The 19,006-nt window shown below is 51.8% G+C and overlaps 8 protein-coding genes across 8 annotated transcripts; 1 reads left to right on the top strand and 7 right to left on the bottom strand.

Annotated features, from left to right (window-relative positions):
* Positions 1-729: 729 nt before the first annotated feature.
* Positions 730-3,408, bottom strand: N7539_002744 (choline/carnitine O-acyltransferase; the record flags this gene model as incomplete). The annotated part of the gene is made up of 4 exons (XM_056932347.1): positions 730-854; positions 944-2,851; positions 2,910-2,939; positions 3,003-3,408. The coding sequence occupies 4 exons, from the start codon at positions 3,406-3,408 to the stop codon at positions 730-732; spliced, it is 2,469 nt and encodes an 822-aa protein (XP_056792306.1).
* A 978-nt stretch (positions 3,409-4,386) lies between these two features.
* Positions 4,387-4,682, bottom strand: N7539_002745 (uncharacterized protein; the record flags this gene model as incomplete). Its single annotated transcript, XM_056932348.1, has 2 exons — positions 4,387-4,497; positions 4,584-4,682. 2 exons carry the CDS (start codon positions 4,680-4,682, stop codon positions 4,387-4,389), a joined length of 210 nt encoding a protein of 69 aa, XP_056792307.1.
* An 824-nt stretch (positions 4,683-5,506) lies between these two features.
* On the bottom strand, positions 5,507-6,690 carry N7539_002746 (uncharacterized protein; the record flags this gene model as incomplete). The annotated part of the gene is made up of 4 exons (XM_056932349.1): positions 5,507-5,836; positions 5,994-6,156; positions 6,177-6,467; positions 6,581-6,690. 4 exons carry the CDS (start codon positions 6,688-6,690, stop codon positions 5,507-5,509), a joined length of 894 nt encoding a protein of 297 aa, XP_056792308.1.
* Positions 6,691-7,368: 678 nt separating this feature from the next.
* On the bottom strand, positions 7,369-8,592 carry N7539_002747 (FAD-dependent oxidoreductase; the record flags this gene model as incomplete). The annotated part of the gene is made up of 1 exon (XM_056932350.1): positions 7,369-8,592. One exon carries the CDS (start codon positions 8,590-8,592, stop codon positions 7,369-7,371), a length of 1,224 nt encoding a protein of 407 aa, XP_056792309.1.
* A 1,650-nt stretch (positions 8,593-10,242) lies between these two features.
* Positions 10,243-11,289, bottom strand: N7539_002748 (uncharacterized protein; the record flags this gene model as incomplete). The annotated part of the gene is made up of 2 exons (XM_056932351.1): positions 10,243-10,615; positions 10,697-11,289. The coding sequence occupies 2 exons, from the start codon at positions 11,287-11,289 to the stop codon at positions 10,243-10,245; spliced, it is 966 nt and encodes a 321-aa protein (XP_056792310.1).
* Positions 11,290-11,768: 479 nt separating this feature from the next.
* Positions 11,769-12,101, bottom strand: N7539_002749 (uncharacterized protein; the record flags this gene model as incomplete). Its single annotated transcript, XM_056932352.1, has 1 exon — positions 11,769-12,101. The coding sequence occupies one exon, from the start codon at positions 12,099-12,101 to the stop codon at positions 11,769-11,771; it is 333 nt and encodes a 110-aa protein (XP_056792311.1).
* A 2,385-nt stretch (positions 12,102-14,486) lies between these two features.
* On the top strand, positions 14,487-14,825 carry N7539_002750 (uncharacterized protein; the record flags this gene model as incomplete). Its single annotated transcript, XM_056932353.1, has 1 exon — positions 14,487-14,825. One exon carries the CDS (start codon positions 14,487-14,489, stop codon positions 14,823-14,825), a length of 339 nt encoding a protein of 112 aa, XP_056792312.1.
* Positions 14,826-16,081: 1,256 nt separating this feature from the next.
* N7539_002751 (thioredoxin domain-containing protein) lies at positions 16,082-18,659 on the bottom strand (the record flags this gene model as incomplete). Its single annotated transcript, XM_056932354.1, has 4 exons — positions 16,082-16,725; positions 16,801-18,309; positions 18,378-18,495; positions 18,576-18,659. The coding sequence occupies 4 exons, from the start codon at positions 18,657-18,659 to the stop codon at positions 16,082-16,084; spliced, it is 2,355 nt and encodes a 784-aa protein (XP_056792313.1).
* Between the last annotated feature and the right edge of the window lie 347 nt (positions 18,660-19,006).

The following is a 19,006-nucleotide window of genomic DNA, read 5'->3' on the forward strand; positions in this document are numbered from 1 at the left end:
ATGGAATCTCCGTCATGAGGGATCACAATTGAATAGTGATAATGTCATGTATCTCTATCTAAGCACGCACGTTGTATCATCGTCTGCAAAACTTTGCGTCTTCCGAGACCTTCATCCACACAGCGTACAAGATTCATCACACTCTCGTGGAAAGAAACCGAGAGCACTGGAATTCTTCATGAAACTATTTTTAGATCCGAGATGTATGTATGTATGCACGAGATCGAGTCTTGCATAAACCGGCTTCCGGGCATGAGCCCGTGATCGAGGCTGACGATCTACAATCCGATGCACTGGCTGTACGTCAGATCTACAGTATCAGCTGACGAGGCCACCAATGCGGACCGATACAGTCATGCATGAGGTTCCGGGCTGAAGGGCCACGGAAGACCCGATGGAGGTGTAGATTGTCAGCTGTGCATCACTTGTCTTACGGTCTTGCAAATGATCTCACCTAAGCATTTTTCAGAGTCCTTTTCCCAAATCAATGATCATGAAATACTTTAGTTGCACTTGACAACGAAATGGCTAAGAACTTCCTGTTTGTGGAGAATATACAGATTTGGGTTGTTTCTTTATCGCCCAAGTATTTATTTCCTATTGCCCACTTGCTCATCAATTTAGCAAAAAGTATCTTCAAAGACTTCAGACACAGACCACGCAAGTATCTCCACCTATTTCATTCACACTGTTCAATATATCCATCCTGATCAAAGATGCATGCTCTCCTCAATATTCATTGAGGTGCAGTTTCTTTCCAACAAACTTTCGCCTTGCCGGCTTGTCATTACGCTCACGTTCCGCGTTCACTCCCTTAAGAGCATGCAAAAGCATACCAGCATCGAAGAAGCCGTCTGTTTGAGCCGTTAAGTTAGCATTGAAGTACAGCATTAGGCTACCTCGAGATCAGACGTGTTTCAGAGAGCAAAGACTTCACACTTACAACCACCCATTCCGTCATCTTCGATCTCCGCGCTATCCGTAGTAGTGGCCGGTGTCTCAAAGCCGCCGCGGCCGTCGCCTCGGACAACACGACCCCGTCGATTGGAATCAGGATGATGACGCTCTGTCATGCCTTCATTCTCCCTTGCCCGACTTGTTCGTGGACTTGTGGCCTTTCGATTGGTTGCGCGAAGCAGCTTTCTGATCTCAAAGAGATAGGACTCAAGTGTGTGCATGAGGCGTGCCGTTTGCCGATGCTTCGAAGAGGCGCAGAATGAAATGGAGTCGTCCTTAATGATGTATCCGATACCGAATCCGTCAGCAGATGTTGGACCGAACCCGAAATGACGCAAACATGGATTGCCACAGTTGGACGTTGACAACACAGTAGTGTTAATCTTGTCCCAACCTGGATCACTGAAGATTGCGGGAGTCTGAGGCACCATCGTGCGCATCCCGCGGTTACTACCACTATCTGGTGAGGTAGACAAGCCATCTTCCGATACTCCAGACAGCACCCCTTCGCTGGGGCTTGAGTAACCCTCAGCAGAGCTGCTGTCTAGGAAAAGACTCTCGTCAAAAGTTCGCTGCCAGAGGCAGTACAGAGCGTATAGGTGACGATCTGGGCCTTGTCCCTTGGAACACTCCTTGGTCATGGCGGAATGCTTCTGGGTCGCAGTGCGGAGAGCATCAATCTTGTGCTCGGCCGTATTATCGCCCCAGAAGGCCTTGACGAACTCGACAGCTTCGGGCGTCACGGTACGAATGGCCTCAGTCCGACCATGTAAAAAGAACTTTGTCATAGCCGGCTCATAGGTATTTTCAACCCGACCGTAGAGCCCATAATAGGCTGCCTGGAAAGCCATCTGCACAAATGCGTCGGGCGAGAATCCCATAGAGGTGATGAAGTTCTTGCCGAAGCCCTCAAAGTCAAGAACCTGGAATTCATGCTGGTGCAAGAGATCAGATAGATGGGATTCGGCAAATCTGAGGGCGATGTTCATTTCTGGAGTCATTTCCCACTCTAGCTTGCGAGGTGTCGTGCTCACATTGCCAAAGCTGCTCGGATCACGTTTGGCTGGATCGGGACTTGAAGTGGCCCAGAGACTTGGGGCCTGTCCATTGATGGTCTTTGCAAATCGAAGAATAGTGTCAGTGTAGACGTCACTAGCAAAGCGCAGAACCGTGTGGCCGTCCACACCAGTGTGTTCAAAGTTGATTCCAGCACTTCCATTTTTGCAGACAATGATTTGCAATTTGTCGTACCATCGATTAGTGCACGTTCCGACCTGCACTCCCTTGACAATCTCGCTCGTGCCGCACAGCATGTTAGCGCATAACTCTGCAGTACTTGTGGGCTCCGTGTCATCAAGGCAGAGCACGAACAGAGCGGTATCGACGATGTTCAAGCACTCGGCATTGTTCGAGGTTGCATCTTTTGTCATAATCTCGCGCAGACCTGACCACACTTTGCGATTCTCGGTGCTCAGGACCCCCAAGGCTCCCTTTGCAGCTTCATGTACAGGAGTTTGGGCTGCATCCTCGATGATCACGTGTAGATTCAGAGAAATATCTTTCTCCGTCATAATCAGGTCACTATTATCGTCAAGCACATCAAACCAGTAAAACTGGCCTCGGCACAGGACTACCATGTGTCTAGCAGAAGGATCTTGACTGATGACGCAACCGTTGTCGGTGGGGAGTCGAGCTGTTCCAAACATGCGAGAATATTGATACATGCACAATGGCGTTCCTCGTACAGTATCAGGTGGCAGCTCTTCGCGACGCACTGCTCGAACGAAGGAGAGAGCCGAGACAACCAAGGACGCTGCACGGGTTACCTGGTGATTCCGAGCTGGGGTCGGATCGTCCTCCAAGAGGAAGAATGGATTGAGATTCAGAACCACAGCTGATTATATGTTAGCGGCACAGAAAGATATACTCGCGTGAAAGAAGTCGAGACCCACGATTATCAAAGTTCAGATAAGAATCATACCCTGTATCCGGTCAGTGTTACTGCTGGTGGTGATGCACGTGTTACGGCGGTGGTGGTTACGTACAAAATTGCTCGATGTAGCTCGTCTTTGACGAAGCGTATGTTTTAAGCTTCTCTTGGAGTGTGGGACCCTCGGTCTTGAGGAATTCATTGACAGCCGCTTTGGTCTCTTCATGTTCACGAATAGTCTGCAAAGCGGACAGTGCTTCCAGATGCTTTCGGCAAGTGTCCTCCAGGCTCGGAATAGGAAGCTTGGGTAGCGAGTCCTGATTTGCAAATGTGAGGCCTTTCCTCATCGGTTGGTGATTCACCACTGCTTCTGATGAAGGATGGCTGGTTGAGATGCTTGGCCTGAGCACCGTTTGGCCCGGGGAGCTAGCCGCAGGCTGCGCAGCTGTGTTGGACTCCATGACATTTCCTAGAGATCTCGGGGCAGTGAAGAAACGAACTGCTGTGTTGGAGTAGGACATGGTGATTAGTAGGGATTGTGGCAGTTGGGAAATCCCGATCAATGGTAAGAGGAGGCGAGGCAGGTGGGTAGGGACAGGAGTCGCAAAGCAGTGCGGTAGAAGTAGTGACAATCTTGTAGGCAATAGGGTGGCATGAGGAGCTGACCAGTCGCGACGTGATTTGGGGAGTAGTTTGCACGTCGAAAATTTGCGAGTCGTCTGGGGGAAAGTCTTCAGACCACTGCGCTCGGTGGCTGAGAGACGAACCGGTCTTATATTATACAGCAAACAAGCACACCCCGCTTACTGCGTCTGCCTCGCAAAGCAACAGGAAAAGGTCGGGCCGAGTCGCCAACTCCGCTTCGAAAAACACACGGAAGAACCAGTAACAAATGGGAGACTCACGGGGAATTCACAAGCACCAGGGTGCCAGGTGGAGGATTACCGGACTGGGCTGTTGGAGCTTGGGTTTGCTCTGCAGTATAGCGCCGGAGGAACGGATGAGCCTATCTTGGACAGGTGCACGTCAAATCGATTTCAGTTCCCGCCTTGCAGTACAGCCTGCAGCCCAGCCTGTAAGTCTGATCTGGGTGGAAGAGGTCGACAATTTCTGACGCGCAAGATGTGTGCCGGTCGGAGAAGTTCGCAATTTCTTCAAAAAGGAAGAATCATCGTAGAGGCAGAAAGGAAATTATAATGTCTTCGACATATACCGCCACGAAGATGATCACGCTGGCTTTTTTCCAAGAGGCCCGCAATGATCAGCAGACTAGAGTTTGATCAGAGGGACTCGGCAATTTGGCCGGATAGTCCGTGTGGGAGAAGCAAGTGAGGATCGGCTCAGAGCTCTCTCAATCATTCCTCGGCCTAACGTGAAGTTAACCTTTTGTTCCGAATTATTGTCAAGGTCTTTGTGTGTGTTCGTGATTTTAGGCGCACAGACAGAACTGGCCTTGGCTAATCATTCAGGTGGGGGAATATCCGTGGAGAATGGGTGGTTCATGGCTCAAGCTGTTCATTTGCTGCGGGAGGACGGACGGGGGCTGGCGATGACGTCTCGGTCGAAAGGAGCGACGTGGGGAAGTGGGTAGCGTGGTAGTCACGTGAGAACTATACTTTTGTCGAACAAGTCACTAGTGACTACTACCTTGCTACTATGACTGCCAAGCATGAGCTGCGATCGCGGGCTTACTCACGTTAGCCACGACCTCTTTCAGGTTGGCCTGAGAGTACAGTGCCCAGGTACCCAAGATAGCGCTATCAACTTTCCGATGTAGCTCAAAGAGAAACGCCATGAGGAGCTGTCCAGATGCAGTCGATTCCTGGCACATCAACTATCGGGCGAGAATCCTTCACGCTTTTAGTACAAGCTATAACGTTGAAGCTGGTTATATTTTTAAGGGAATCATGGCATGCACTCTTGAATCATACTGATTCTTATATTCTCCACCGGCATCTACTTGCAACGTCGAAGTGACAACAGACTGGGCTCAACTCCCAGTCGACTCAGCCTCAGTTGCTGGTGCAGGCTGTTCCCCAGTCGGACGCGTTAGCTCTTGCTTCTCCTCTTCTCGAGTCTGCAGAGCCAGTGCTAAGAAAAGGTGTACAAGCACCCTCATGTCCGCCCGCTCCTGAAGATTCTTCTGAAGATTCCAGGGACCTCACTGTTACGTCGCATTGCTCGGAATTCCATCACCAGACAGAAAGGCCATATATTCATCGCCGGCCATAGCCTTTGCGATGTATAGCTTAGTGGAGTCCCGGGACCCAAAGAGATGGACCCGTTTTGGTTGACTTCTTGAATGAGACATCCTCTGCAGAGTACGGTCTAGTCATTGCGTGCGACGGAGTGACCCTCTTGAACCCGGGCTATAAGTATAGAATGCGCCGAGCGCGAGGACGTCTTTCAATTGATAACAACTATTTAGAAAAGTCTAGAGGTAGTGTCACATAAGATAGTGCTTCTTGAATTGAAGAACCGAATCGTGGTGCACGCTCCCATTCTTCAAAGCCGCCCGCGACGTACAAGCTCCCTCTGCCAACTCGGAGTCGTAGACATTGTCGACGACGCGGGGATTCTCAGAGGCCGTCAGCTGAAAGGTTCTTGTTCCTGCCAAGGTCAAGGTTCTCTTTTATTCTCTTTGTCTTCGAAGAGCCTGGAAGTCTTTTTGGGAACGTGTTTTGGTTCCCTGGCAGGCACACTGGAGCTCAGGCGGGACCCAGTGTCACTAGGGACATACCCGGACTCGTCTTTGTCCTCGAAAAATTCGGCGTCTTCGCCATAGTAGGGGCTGCACGCATAGTACCTCAGGAAGAGACGCCAGAGCAGATTATCTGTATCCTGAAAGGAGTAGATCGGCGAAGTCCTGACCCTCAAAACGCCGGACGTGTCGTATCTTGCCTGGATCACACGGCCGTTGCCAAGTCCGTGGAAGAAAATGCCGAGAACCTGCAGTGAGAGAACTGACAAGGTAACGAATTAGTATTGGTAGTATGTGTGTGGCTAAGGTGACCCGCGAGAAAGATTAGGTCTTAAAGGAACGTATTGAGAGGAGCGAGGTCTCAAGTTCCTGTTGTATCAGGCGATTATCGATGGCCTAAGCGACGCATGCTAGCTCGCAAAACAGCAACTCGCCTTCAAAGACAATTGCTCCGGTGCGCATAATGAGCATAACATGGGCGTAAACAATTTGTTTGTTTCGCCACTCGTATACGACCCGGACATTGAAGAATGGGGATTCGAAGGTCGGGCGAAACCGGCCAGAAAGCCTTCAGCAAGCTCTAGAAACGGGTTGTCGTATCTTGGATGCGTCCAGTCACAGATAGTAGCAAGTCTCTTGTAGTCCTGCGTGTCTTTCTTATCCTTTTGGTCCTCCTTGACCGTTATGGATGAGTTCTCGAATCGCTCTTGGTGGTAAAGAAGGGCAAGGTTTGCGTTTTGACTCATCATTTCCGCATCTTTCATACTAGAATGACGATGTTCTTCTGTATCGCCTAGAGAGACATCCTGCCAAAGCTCGTTATAAACATTCCGAATGTTGTCATCGCATTCGGGTGTATCAAGCGACCATCCAGCAAGCCTCTCTCATGAAATCGGGTTGAAGAGACAAGCGCTTGACGTAGCGAAGCCTGGATCTTCAGCGCTGAGATTTCCAGGGTGACTTGAAGCTTTGCGAGGTTCTAGCGTGTGTACGTGAGCTCTGGACTGGACACAAGGGACTCCAGCAGGTTGGTGACAGCGGCTGTATATCGAGCCCCGAGAGAAAAGCGGCTTCCAGCAAGATTCGAGTGCAAGGGTTCCATCGTTGTGCCACGAAGCGAGGGCGAAGAGAGAGAGAGAGACGATTTAATGGAACAATGGGAGAGAGGTTAATAGCGAAAGGGTCGACAATGAAGGGAGGGACGGAAAAGAAAATCAGAAGTGGGAGAGGGGAAGTAAGGGATTAATATTCCCAGGTGCTCCAGGGCATCATCATCATCATCATCGTCATCCATAGAAGTAAACACTACATCAGCCCACGGCGAACAACCTTACTACTGAGGAGCGACAAGCAACTTCCGAGATCTGGGCCTCCATTTCTATGTCACTGCCAGGCACAACGGCTTACGACGGCCACATGCTGTAGTAAAGATCAGCAGGTAGTTTGTCCTCAGCAATTCATTTGCAAGCTCAAGATTTGCTGGTGGACTAGCTCTCTGTATTCTAAGCAGATTTGCCCTTTGGGTCGTGAAGCGGTCATATCCCATCGCAGCGCCCAGCCTAGTCTTGTCTGCTAAGCTTTCAGTTGCTCATGAAATGAGGATTCTGGCCAGAGACAAGAAATATAGTTTAAACATGCATTCACTTGAGAGATTGGAAGGGGTATTCTGTTTACCGCCAACAAAGCGACCTAGATCATTTGACTGTATAGTGTCGACGACAATCCATTCGAAATTTCAAGCGTCATGTGTCCAGCAGTTCCTCGTGGACGCGTCACGGCCTCAGCAAACGTGTAGCTCCTTCAGTCGCAGCGTCTCCTCTTCGGAGTTTTTGAGATACCCATTCTTCATAAAGTAGCTTAGCAGCGGGGTGTTGTCAAAGATCCAATCCCGAACGTTGGCGAGTGGTCGAGGCACACTGTGGAACAACCGGCCAAGATGACGCGCAAACTCCATGTTGTGATTCACATAGTCGACTCGTTCCTGCTCATATAGCTCGAATCCCGCAGAAACGGCATGCTTGTCACGAAGGTCGACTCCATCCAGAGCTCTGGCCAAAAAGTATCCGTCCTCGATTGCCATGCCCATTCCATACGCTGCATAGGGCGAGACGGGATGCACTGCATCGCCCACACAGACAATTCGTCCCGACGACCATTTCTTCAAGGAAGGTCGATTGTAAATTTCCCATCGGTAGACCTGGGTGTCAAAGTCGGTGGCTTCCAAGAACCGAGGCATTGGCTCTGCCCAGTTCTTCAGAATACCCGCGACATGGGCTTTGACGTCTTTGGGGATGGGCTTTCCCTCATAGGAGGGCTCAACCACCCACCACTCGAACCCTGGCTTGCCGTCGTGCGTCATGGGGAAGAAACTCGCCTGGTTGAGTCGGTCGTGCGAGATAAAGCCCGTATTTGGCGGGATTCCGGGAATGTAGTCGCACCAAGCGAGCCAAAGGCGGATTCCGCAATGGAAGAGCTGTGGATCTCCAAATGCTTGTCGGGAGACTTGAGAGCGAATCCCGTCGGCACCGACGACAATATCGGCGGTGACGTGCTGCCCATTTTGGAAATGCAACTCGACTTCATTCTCTTTCTCGACATAGTGAGTGAATTCATGACCCGGGAAGATGACATGCTCAGGTACGAGCTCCAGCATCTTCTTGAAAATCGAAGAGCGCAGGACACCATAGTGCCATCCTTTGATTCCCATTTTCCGTTCAATCTCCGGATTGAAGGGTAGCTCTACTCGCGCCATGCCTACCTCGTTCTTGAAGTAGGTTACGGTGAAGGAGCCAAAGTGCTCGGCGCTGATGCCATAGTTACGGAGGATGGCCAGCACTGGGGTGGATAGCAACACCGCGCCGCCTATCGCTTTGCAAGATGACTGCCGCTCAAAGATGCGGACATCAAAACCTCGCTTCAGAAAGGCGATGCCGGTGGAGATTGCACCAGGCCCTCCTCCAACAATGGCCACACGTTTTCTGGGACGCCATGAGTCTTGTGACATTGAAGATGACTGGTGGTTTCTCTTTGGAGAAGCGGCCGAATCTGCGACGATGTGGGGTACGAGGTGTAGTTGAGCCTACGTCTCCCGGGAAGTGTGTTGACAGACTGTCATTTGTTCTGTCAAAGCTTGGAACCTGAGAGAAATAAAGACATGTTTAAATAGGGCCACGCCGTTCGAACCCACTGAATCTGTTGACTGTTTTATCCCTTTCTCTTGACCAGGATTGGAGACCAATCACCACCGCAGTAGAAGGTAGACCACAGACGAGATTATACACGTCGGGACCAAAAATGGCCCACATCCCGGTCGATCTGGGAGAACAGAGATTGGATTGATGACTTGCACGGCCGTTGATACGGGCGATTTTCTGCCCACGCGCGGGGAAAGTTCCTTAGGAGCATCAGTTGCGAATCCCACGAAATACCCCCATCTTCCCCAGATTCTCGCCTAAGACTGAGTAGGTAGTGGTACCTGTTGATTGAGTCGACATTAATGAGACAGACGTCTGGCTCACATTTCCTGCGAAGATCTGATCTGGATCGTAGGTATTGAGGCGAGACGACACTGGAAGCTTGCGTGTAGTAGAAGAGGCAAGTTGAAAGGAAGAAGAAGGGAGTCAGTACTGAGTAATTGGAAAGAGTAGGATAGACGGATATGAAGCGTGCGACTGTTGAATGATAGCCAGCGACACGATGGTGTTTCAGGGGTACCGGTGCTGGGCATGCTGGACCCATTGGGGTTGAGAGAAAAATCATCGAGGTGGGAAACAGGTGATGGGCTGCAATGTGGAGTTGCATACTTCTTTTCGCAAAATGAGAGTACTCCCTTACTGAGAGTAAGTCTCTTTCTTAGTACTGGGGTGGAATATAGGTACCTGAGTAACGAAAGACACAAAGGGCGTGGACTAGATCTTTCGAGTATCGCATCCTCCCATCAGCTCCATCTGGCAGCCTAGGTAGGCAAGGTGGCCGGTAAGTGGAGCCTATTGCATACTGATGTCTACCTGGCTACTTAAGGATGGAAGAAAACGGAAAAGAACACGAGTGCAATCAAGAGGCTTATTTGCATACTTTTTTTTTGTCATACATCACATGGCGGACGTGACATCCTTCTTTCGGTCTTTGTGCACGGAGACGGGAGGATATGCACTCGCTAGAAGAACACGGCAGCAGGCAAAAGCCAAAAGAAAAAAAAAAGTATTCACAGATTCAACGGGGTCACCATCTTGAATGTTCCCTTTGTGTTGTCCACGAAAGAGACCGGCTGAGAAACACAAAGAGTGAGGACATAATTTGAGATAGTTACAAGCCCTTTGTTCCCATTTGTGAATTGGTCATTTTTTCTCGAAGTCGAGACAGGCTTCCCGGGCCGAACCGAGGTAACGACCGTCCAAAAATTGCCAATGACTATCCTTGCCGACACTCCACCTGGGTTAGGAAGCAAAGCTATCGAGGATTTGGGGAAACATTCAAAGAGAGGCTGAGAGAAGAGAAGATAATATTGGCAAAGAAAACAGCGATGAAGGGTAATGTCGGATCGCACATGCAGATGGCGCTGGCGGTCGAGACTGTTCATCATGCGTCGGATTGGAACCCTCGGTCACCATCGCAAGAACAGCGGAGAGAAGACATCTCTGGGCCGATGCAGGACCTAAGCCACGTAAGAGGGTTGGCGAAGAGGAGCCAGGACGTTGTCACCGTACTCGGTGCCAACGTTGCCAGCTGGGTAGTAGTTGCAGACCGTAAAGGGGAGAGCCATGCTCGAGTCCACGTTGCCCAAGTTCGGGCAAGTGACCGTGGCGCAGCCGACGTGGGTGGTCCCCTTCCAGACGATCTGAGAGAAGTGACCCCACTTGTCGAAGAGGGTCATGTCGGGGTTGGGGGAACCGTAGGGTTGAGGGAAATAGTTGATCTCGTCGTTGTACATCAGGTTGGTGATCATGACACCAACATCGCTGGCCTCGACACCGTAGCCGATGTTTTGACCGTAGCTACCGGCCGCAATGCTACCACCAGGGATAGAGCTGTACCAAACGAAGGTTAGCGATGTTTCTCCCTCCACGTCACAGACCAGGCGCAAGAACGGGCAGGAGGATTCAACTTACACATCGTGTTCGTAGACGCAGCGGGAGGCCAGGACCTTGGCGCTCGACTCAAGATCCGCAGACCAGTCGAGAGAAGAGGCAGAGTGGTTGCTGCGGTGGACATTGTGGTTGTAGAGGACGGTCGACTGATACGAGTTACCAGCGGGAGCACTGGCAGGGGCGGCAGCCTGAGTAGTGGCAGCGGGGGCGACGGAGAGAGTAGAGGTCCAGGCAGTCGACCACGCGGAAGAGGAGACGACCGCAGTCTCGACGGGAGCCGGAGCCTGCGTGGTGACCACCGCGGGCTCCTGCACGGGGGCGGGAGAAGGTTCCTTGGCGGCTTGAGTCTCCACGGGGGCCGGGGCACTCGAGGTCACGGGCTTTTCAACGGCCGAGGTCGAGCTGGGAGCGACGACACTTTCCACCACGGGGACAGTGGTGGTGGGCGCAACATGTTGAAGCTGGACCTGAGGCGGCAGCACCGTCTCGGTGACGGCGGGGGCAGTGACCGTCTCGGTCACGGTCACCGTAGTCCAGTCGGTCACGTAGACATCCTTCTCGACGGCATTGACGCAGCCGGCGGCGAGAGCAGCTAGGAGGAGAGTGAAACGCATATTGTTCAGTCGATGTGTGATCGCAGATCAGTTCCCAAATGGAGTCAATCCGTGGATATCGCGAGCGAGGATTTGAGATTGGTCGAGCGAATGGACTTCTCCAGGAAGTGCTCACGAGTTGGATGTGCGAGATTGAGTATGTAAGTGTTGATGGTGTTGAGATGAGGCGTGAAGCGAATGTCAACAGAGCAGATCAACTGCGTGCAGTATTGGTTGGGCCTAAAAAGAGTGTAGGTGCGCGTGAAACAGGGGGTGTAAAAGAATGACAGGCCAGTCCACAATCAAGTGTGACACGGCGGGAAAGGAATGAATCAGCGTAGGGAGAGAAAGAGTGAAGAATCTCGAGAGCAACAGAGAGGGAATCGACGAGGTCAAGTAGTTCAAGTAGGGGAGGAATGAGGAGAGAAACAGAGCGAAGAGGGTCCGGCCGAGTGGGGCGATGTTTGAGTAAATTGAGGGTTTAATTAGGGGAGATGAGCTCAGGACTGGGCGTCTCGGTCTGGGTTCTCGAGGCCACGACAGCAGATCCGACACACACGGATGGCACGGATGGAGGAGGGTGAGCACGATGATGAGGCTAATCCGATGGAAAGGGCGAGATCGAGATGGAGGGATCCAGAATCAATGGGTGGTCGTAAGAAGGTCTTGACTTCGTTAAATTGCAGCGTTGCACTGTCGGTGAAATCGGTGATCAGCCGGAGCAGACGGTGATGGGCTTCCTCGCCGTCCTTCTTATTGTTGATTTCTGTCTGCTGCACCCTCTCCGCGACACATTCCAGACAACGTCCCCGCCACGAACGGGCGCGGAACATTCTACATTCCAACGCGTCCCTTCCAGCGACGAGACGATGATCTTCCACTCACAGTGTCCGATTCGATTGGGACTCTCTCTCGCGCGCAGACGACGGCGTGGCTGGAGGGCAGAGCCATCAATCTCAACCACCTCACCAGCCCGGCTGATCGTCGTGTCAGAGTTCCGATCTCTAATTCTTCGATGAGGGACCACAAAACAACACCAAGTAAGTACTACGGTCTTACTCATGGGCGTGATGCGGAATGGATCACATACTGCAGTGCTGGGGCCTGCTTGACCTGCTTCACCTGTCCAAACGAGGTTGGCCAGAGTTCCAGATTCCCACTGGGAGGAGTCGTCTCGTCCTAGAATGGCAGAGGGTCAGCGACTTTCTCTCTTTTCTCTCTCTCTCTCTCTCTCTTTGTCTCTCTCTCTCTCTCTCTCTCTCTCTCTCTCTCCCCCCCCCCCCCCCCCCCCCCAAGACGCCCAGCAGGACAGGACGGTGTAATTTGCAGGAATCTCCAATTAACCTACTGCGACCCCACCCTCTCCCAATGGCGAATCAGTCGTGATCTGATCGTACGGAGCACCCTCGATTGGTGTTTCATATCCGTCGTTACCCCTGGCCGATGCAGTGGATCCTCCAATGCGATCCCTCATCCGCGGGTTTCCCCTGCTCTCCCGCGGCTGCAGGGACGCCATCGCACGGTGGCTTGAGCGCCGCGCGTACGACAGGCCGGGCTCTCGATGAGGTCGTGACACACCCATAAGAGCCCAAGAGGTCTGAAGGTCCCACAGAGTCAGGCACCAGCCTGGTGACACCCGAACGCAACGGGGATCAGGTACCGGCGCCATGTGAAGCGACCGAGGAGAGAACTGACACCCAGACACAGGGTTCATGCTCACCAGTAACCCGGATCCCTACTTGCTCAGATCAAACAACCTGACTTTGGACCAGTCGGGCGCCTCGAGATCCAGATCCAGCTGAATATTGTCAACGTTCACAGCTCACATGATGTGAAATTCAAGTATTTCCTTCAGAAGATCGCAAGATCAAGACAATCGTGGCACAGGACGGTATGAGAATCGGTGCCCCAACCCTGGGGAACCCACCTTTCTGGGTCTGGCTTTCGCCTCCGGTGTCAGACCGCCGCATGCTTGAAAATTGCGTTTGTGTCATGTCCCACTTGAGCATGTCACTATGCACAATTGCACATCGTCCGGCATGTTTGACCCGGTCCCACGATGCTACGGCGATCTGTCTCTCCTCAAGCGTGGATCATGAGAACTCGGGTGCGGTCATGAGCACTGCAAGGCTTGCAGTGCAAGCCCCTGCCCTGTCATTCAGGGTGTGTCTGTCTGATGATCTGATCTCGTCTGCTTTTCTGGTCGAAGCCAGACTTGCCGCCCATGAAGAGTCGCGGGTTTCAGCATGCCGGGGCCCTCTCCCCGTCACCACACTGCCCCAATAACGAGTCCACCGACAGGGGGAAAGACTTCAGATCGGAAATGAGTCCGCAGAGACCCACTGCGACGGTGCCGCTAAAAAACTTGGCTTCGAGTCTGGACTCTCACAGTCGGACGTCCTCCAGGACTCGCTTTCCCCCGTGTTTCAGGGGGACCGGTCAAGTACCGAGTACAGGAACAACCCTTTCGGTTCTTCGACTGACGACTTGGAATTGATCAGATCTTTGTGACTTCTCAGCAAGTCGGACATACCTGATCAGTGAGAGGAGCGAAGAAGTACCAGTGTACAGTAGAAACCCACCACTTTCACATGTTCTCCCAGAACGCTGACCTCATTGATGAGGTCGGGGTCCCTCCCTACTAGGCTACTATTACACTTCTAGTCGTAGAGCTCAATAGCACATGACTCGAGTTGGTTAGAAGTGAGGAGTACGTACTTTGACATTTCTCCGTATTCCACAGTAGACTACCTTACTAGACTGAGACCTGAGTAGTAGTAGCATTCGTCCATCCAGTCATCCACTGTTCAAATCTGAGCCGTCCCAACTTCCAAGTAACTGCAGGACTGCACTCGCGCATGTACTGCCATGATTCATCTCTTTCTCGACCCCCCTCGATGAGACGTCAAATCTTCCTACCCATGACTTCATCCCGTCGCACATACGATCCGTCCAACAACAATGTTTCGGTCCGTTTGATCATCCACTCGGCGGATCCCTCGATCGACGCGCCCGACCTTGTACTGTACTTCTAGCTCCTCCGATGATCCGTTCCGTCGAATGTCACTTGGGTCCTGTGTAATGATTCAGTCCAGACTCTAGAGTGTCCAGCAAGTCTGAGTACCTGCTGTGTGATCCACCCTTGACTTTTGGGCTTCATCTCCCTTGGTCCAGTCCCTTGTGCGTTCCGACCCGTTCATGTGACTCGGACACGGTACATGCAATGGTGGCACTCCTCCAATTCGAGATCTACGCTGGACACTAGACACTGGACACTGGACACTGGACACTGGACACTGGACACTGGACACTGGACACTGGACACTGGACACTGGACACTGGACACTGGACACTGGACACTGGACACTGGACACTGGACACTGGACACTGGACACTGGACACTGGACACTGGACACTGGACACTGGAGACCATCACTTCCACTTCTCTAACATCCCTGTCTTTTACCAGCCCTGAACCAGACATCGTCACCGAAGAACTAAATCCCCCCAATGACCGGATGGCTCGTGCAAGCCCTGTACACCACGTACTGTGGTGAGCACACACATGGATGGATACAACCCCAGCGTCTTGGTAGTCTATAAGACTGTGCCTACTGCCTGGTGAATCGCGGACACCCTCAGGGGATCCAGGAAAGGAATTTGCCCCTGGATATTCTCCCCGGAAAAATGAAAAGCATCAGGAACTTGGAAGAATCTAGCAATATCAATTTCAACGAATTGAAACGTCGCTCATCCGCCACCGAGATTTACAGTAGTGACAGCGGGAAGAGAGGTGCGGAGCTAGCCTAGACTGATCACCATTGAAGTGACCGTCAAGCACTTACTAGTTAGTAGTTACTGGTTACTACTAGACTAGTAGACTGAGTCTACTAGACCCTACTAAGTTAACACTAACCACCTACCTCCAGGCTCCTCTACTCAAGTTAGTACACATCGTAGTATTGTAGTAGTGCAATTTCCGACAAATGCTCGCCACTGGTTCGGTGGAGTGCCGAAAACGCCACCGTGAAAGACGTTGAGTACCAACCGTGCATCGCAATTTAACCTTAGTACATTAAGTACCAACTAACTGGAACCAGTCAGATGTTGAAGGACCAAGGGCAGAGTAGGAGACAACCTCAGGGACTCGGGTCCGTCCTACAGACGACTAGGTGAATTACAGCGTGTACTGTGTAGTGATTGCACTAGATGGCGATGCAAATGTGAAAGTGCGCCCCGATCTAGCCTGCAGCTATCGGCTAGGCTACTGCTTTACTATCTACTACCTTAGTACCTACTCATCTACTGTGGTTGTGAAGGAGTGAATCCGCCGATGCATGGAAATGTACGTTTGCTCTGGACTTGATGGCCCTGGGTTGGAGGCCTCTACTTTATCTTCTGACGTTCAGCCCCTATACACTACGTCGGGCATCAAATGCGGGTAGGCCCTAATCGACACCATCCAAATAGATCGTTGACGGCAATAGTGAGGAGGAAATACTTTTGATAGTTGATCGGTATCTTTTCGAGACCGACTAGTATCGAACAAGTTGTCCCAAAGGGGGGGGAAAGAAAGAAAGAAAAACCAACAGAGGGACGCACTGTTTGAGAGCGTCCCATAAGAGAGAATCAGCAGAGACTCGCAAGTTGTAACAAATCAGTTACTCCCACTACAGCCACACCTCATCTATCAACCCAAAATTTGAATTGGAACATGTCCAAAGGAGGGGAAAAAAGAAAAAAGAAAAAGGCGTTAAAAAGAAAACGCCCACAGAAGACATGAAACAAGCAATCAGCAGTCAAATCAGACCAGTCACTCAAGATCAACAATGTTACACTGTCCAGAATGACAAATCATCATCTGGTTCTTTGCATGCTCTCCTGCCTTCAAATCCTTGAAAAGAGGATTACGAGACTTGAGCCAGAAGGACTGATTACCGACAAAGTCTTTGAGATGTGAAGGTCGAATGTCAACCATTGACGTGACTGCCAGAGTCGAACAAGGTCCCGCGCCGGCCTCTGCGCGTACTCGTCGCACTATCAAATCACGCGCGGCCACGGGCTGATCTTCTCGACCCTCGGAGCTCTCGCCCGAGCGCGACGACCCTTGACCGGTCTCGGTGGTACTGAAGACTCCGGTCACAGTCCGAGTCCCAATCTGGAGGCCCACAACCACGTCAAGCAGACCGACAAACAAGAAGGGATGTTGCAGAATCTCTACGGCAAACGAGTTGCAAGTCTGTCGAGCTAGAGTCCGGTATTGTTCCTCCTCGAGTAATGCTGCCAAGCGGAGCAGATTGCGGGCAATGACGGCGTTCACAGACGGCGTGGCAGACTCTGTGCCCGTCTTCAACCGAAACAGAGGGCCAGGCATGCCAGGAGTCAGCTCAGAAGAGGTGTTGAAGTAACCAGAGGATGAAGTCTCTGTCCGGGACAGGAAATGCTCGTTCAGATGTTCTGCAGTCACATACTGTTAGCCCTGTCACATTGTCTCTTCAGGCCCCTTACAAGACCGTTGGGGTCCATCCTTACTTTGGAGACGCTCAGCGAACTGTAAGTAGCTGTCGTCAAAGGTCGCTTCGTACATGTCCAGAAGACCACTGGTCAAAAAGGCGTAGTCATCGGCAAATCCAGGGGTGTCGCCACGACTGCCGTCACGCCAGATGCGCCATAATTTGCCCGTGGATCTTTCGAATAGATTTTCTTTAATGAAGCTCACAGCTCGCGCGGCAGTCTCGCGACAGGAAGTAGCTTTGGAGCTCTCAATGTCCTCAAATAGAACGCTGCATTTAGCCAGCGCACCGATCGCGAGACCATTCCAAGCCACCACAATTTTGTCGTCAAGGTCAGGGTGTCCCCTCGTCCTCTCACGGTGGTCGCGAAGCTTTTGCTTGCCATTCTTGATAATCCTGACTACCTCTTCTTCACTCAGACCGAACTCCTTGGCGAGCTTGCTTGGGGTGGTTTTGACGGAGAGCACATTTTGGTTCATGAATTCGTCATGCGGGTCGTACTCGGCCGCTACATTTCCATCCGGGAGCATGCCCCAATGACGAGCGCAGACTGGAGCATCTCGTGAGCCCAGAACCTGATTGAGTTCTTTGAGTGACCAAACGTAGAAGGCTCCCTCTCGCTTTTCTGTATCATTCGGACTGGGGTAGCTGTCAGCATCTTCCGAAGAGAAGAATCCGCCAGTCGGAGACTGCAGTGGCGCAGTTGTCAAATAGGCTGCCAAGTCGTAAACAGCACCCAAGAGCTCCGGGTCGTGGGTCAATCGGAAAGCATCCAGATAAACGTCCAGCAACTGAGCTTGATCATATAGCATCTTCTCGAAATGAGGCAGGCTCCAATCTGCCGTGACGCTATATCGGGAAAACCCGTGACCGATATGATCCCGGATACCACCGCGGGCCATATTTACCAACGTTGTGACTGCCATCGCTGTCGCCTTTTCGCATTCGTCTTTGCCAATCACATCTCGAACCTCTTCGGGATATGCACCCAGCCGGAGTAGGAAGGCGAGATTGGCAGGAGTAGGAAATTTGGGGGCTCGGCCAAATCCGCCGTTGATAGAATCATATCTCGACGCAAAATGTTGATAAGCCTCCTCGAGAAGCTCAACATCCAAATCTTCCTCGTCTTCCTCTTGACCCGTGGACTGTGAGTGTGTTCCCTCCTCTGCGAATTCTCGTAGTTGAGTCGTGATGTCCTTGGCACTCTCCAGACAGCGCTCCTGTTGTGTACTCCAAACATCTCTCAGTTTCTCCAGGATCTCCACAAAGCCGGTGGTCCCTGGACCGTGCAAAGTGCTCGAATTTGGCCCGGGCCAGTATGTTCCACCAAACACCGGCTCCAGCTCGGGGGTCAGAAAAACGTTCAACGGCCAACCACCCGAGCCTGTGGTTGCCTGCACGTAGTTCATGTAAATGTCATCAATGTCCGGACGTTCTTCCCGATCGACCTTGATCGGAATAAATGACTCGTTCAGGATTGCTGCGACTTCGGCGGACATGAATGATTCCTTTTCCATGACATGGCACCCTGGATCTCGTAAGCGAAGCGCTTTACTTTTACAAAGGCAACTGGCGCCTCTCCACCTCGTCACCTACAGTGGCAGGCTGAGTATCCGATACTCAGAAAAATCATCCGGTTATATTTCTTTGCATGGTTCACGGCTTCGGAATCCCAGAGCTGCCATGCGACAGGATTGTTCATATGCGCCCGTACCTATGAGAATGCCACGCTTTTCAGTGACAAGGCGCAATCGGAGAGATCAGACTGGCGGGTTTGCCAGCTACAAGACTCACATATGGTGATTTGCTCAGGTGCAAGCGATTGACCAGCTTCGGGCCGGCATCCGAGGTCTCATGCTGCGACTGCATAACGGGCATTAAAGGCTGTGAAACCAGCGCGTGCAGGTTTGCGGGGGAGAAATGCACCGCGTTATCAGCTCGGCCCAGGACGGAGGGGCTAACGCAATCCGGCAAGATGGAGTCCGCAGCAAAGGCACAGTACTTAGATCGGAGGTGGTAAGTTACTACTGAGCACTTGAGAAGTACCCCGCGATCGATATGAAAAGCCTTTGAACACGAACCTGGTACTAAGTTTGATGTCCTGAAGCCCGGACCAAGATCCGTGCACAATGTTTTTCTGTAATCCTCGATAGTTTGAAAGCTGCTTTGAAGGCTAATGTAGGGCGCTGTCGGTTGCAGGTCGAAGCAGTCGGACTTGAGGTGGT

The sequence above is a fragment of the Penicillium diatomitis genome (genome assembly GCF_028827545.1).
Source record: "Penicillium diatomitis strain IBT 30728 chromosome Unknown utg000003l_segment0_segment0, whole genome shotgun sequence".
Taxonomy (NCBI): Eukaryota; Fungi; Ascomycota; class Eurotiomycetes; order Eurotiales; family Aspergillaceae; genus Penicillium; species Penicillium diatomitis.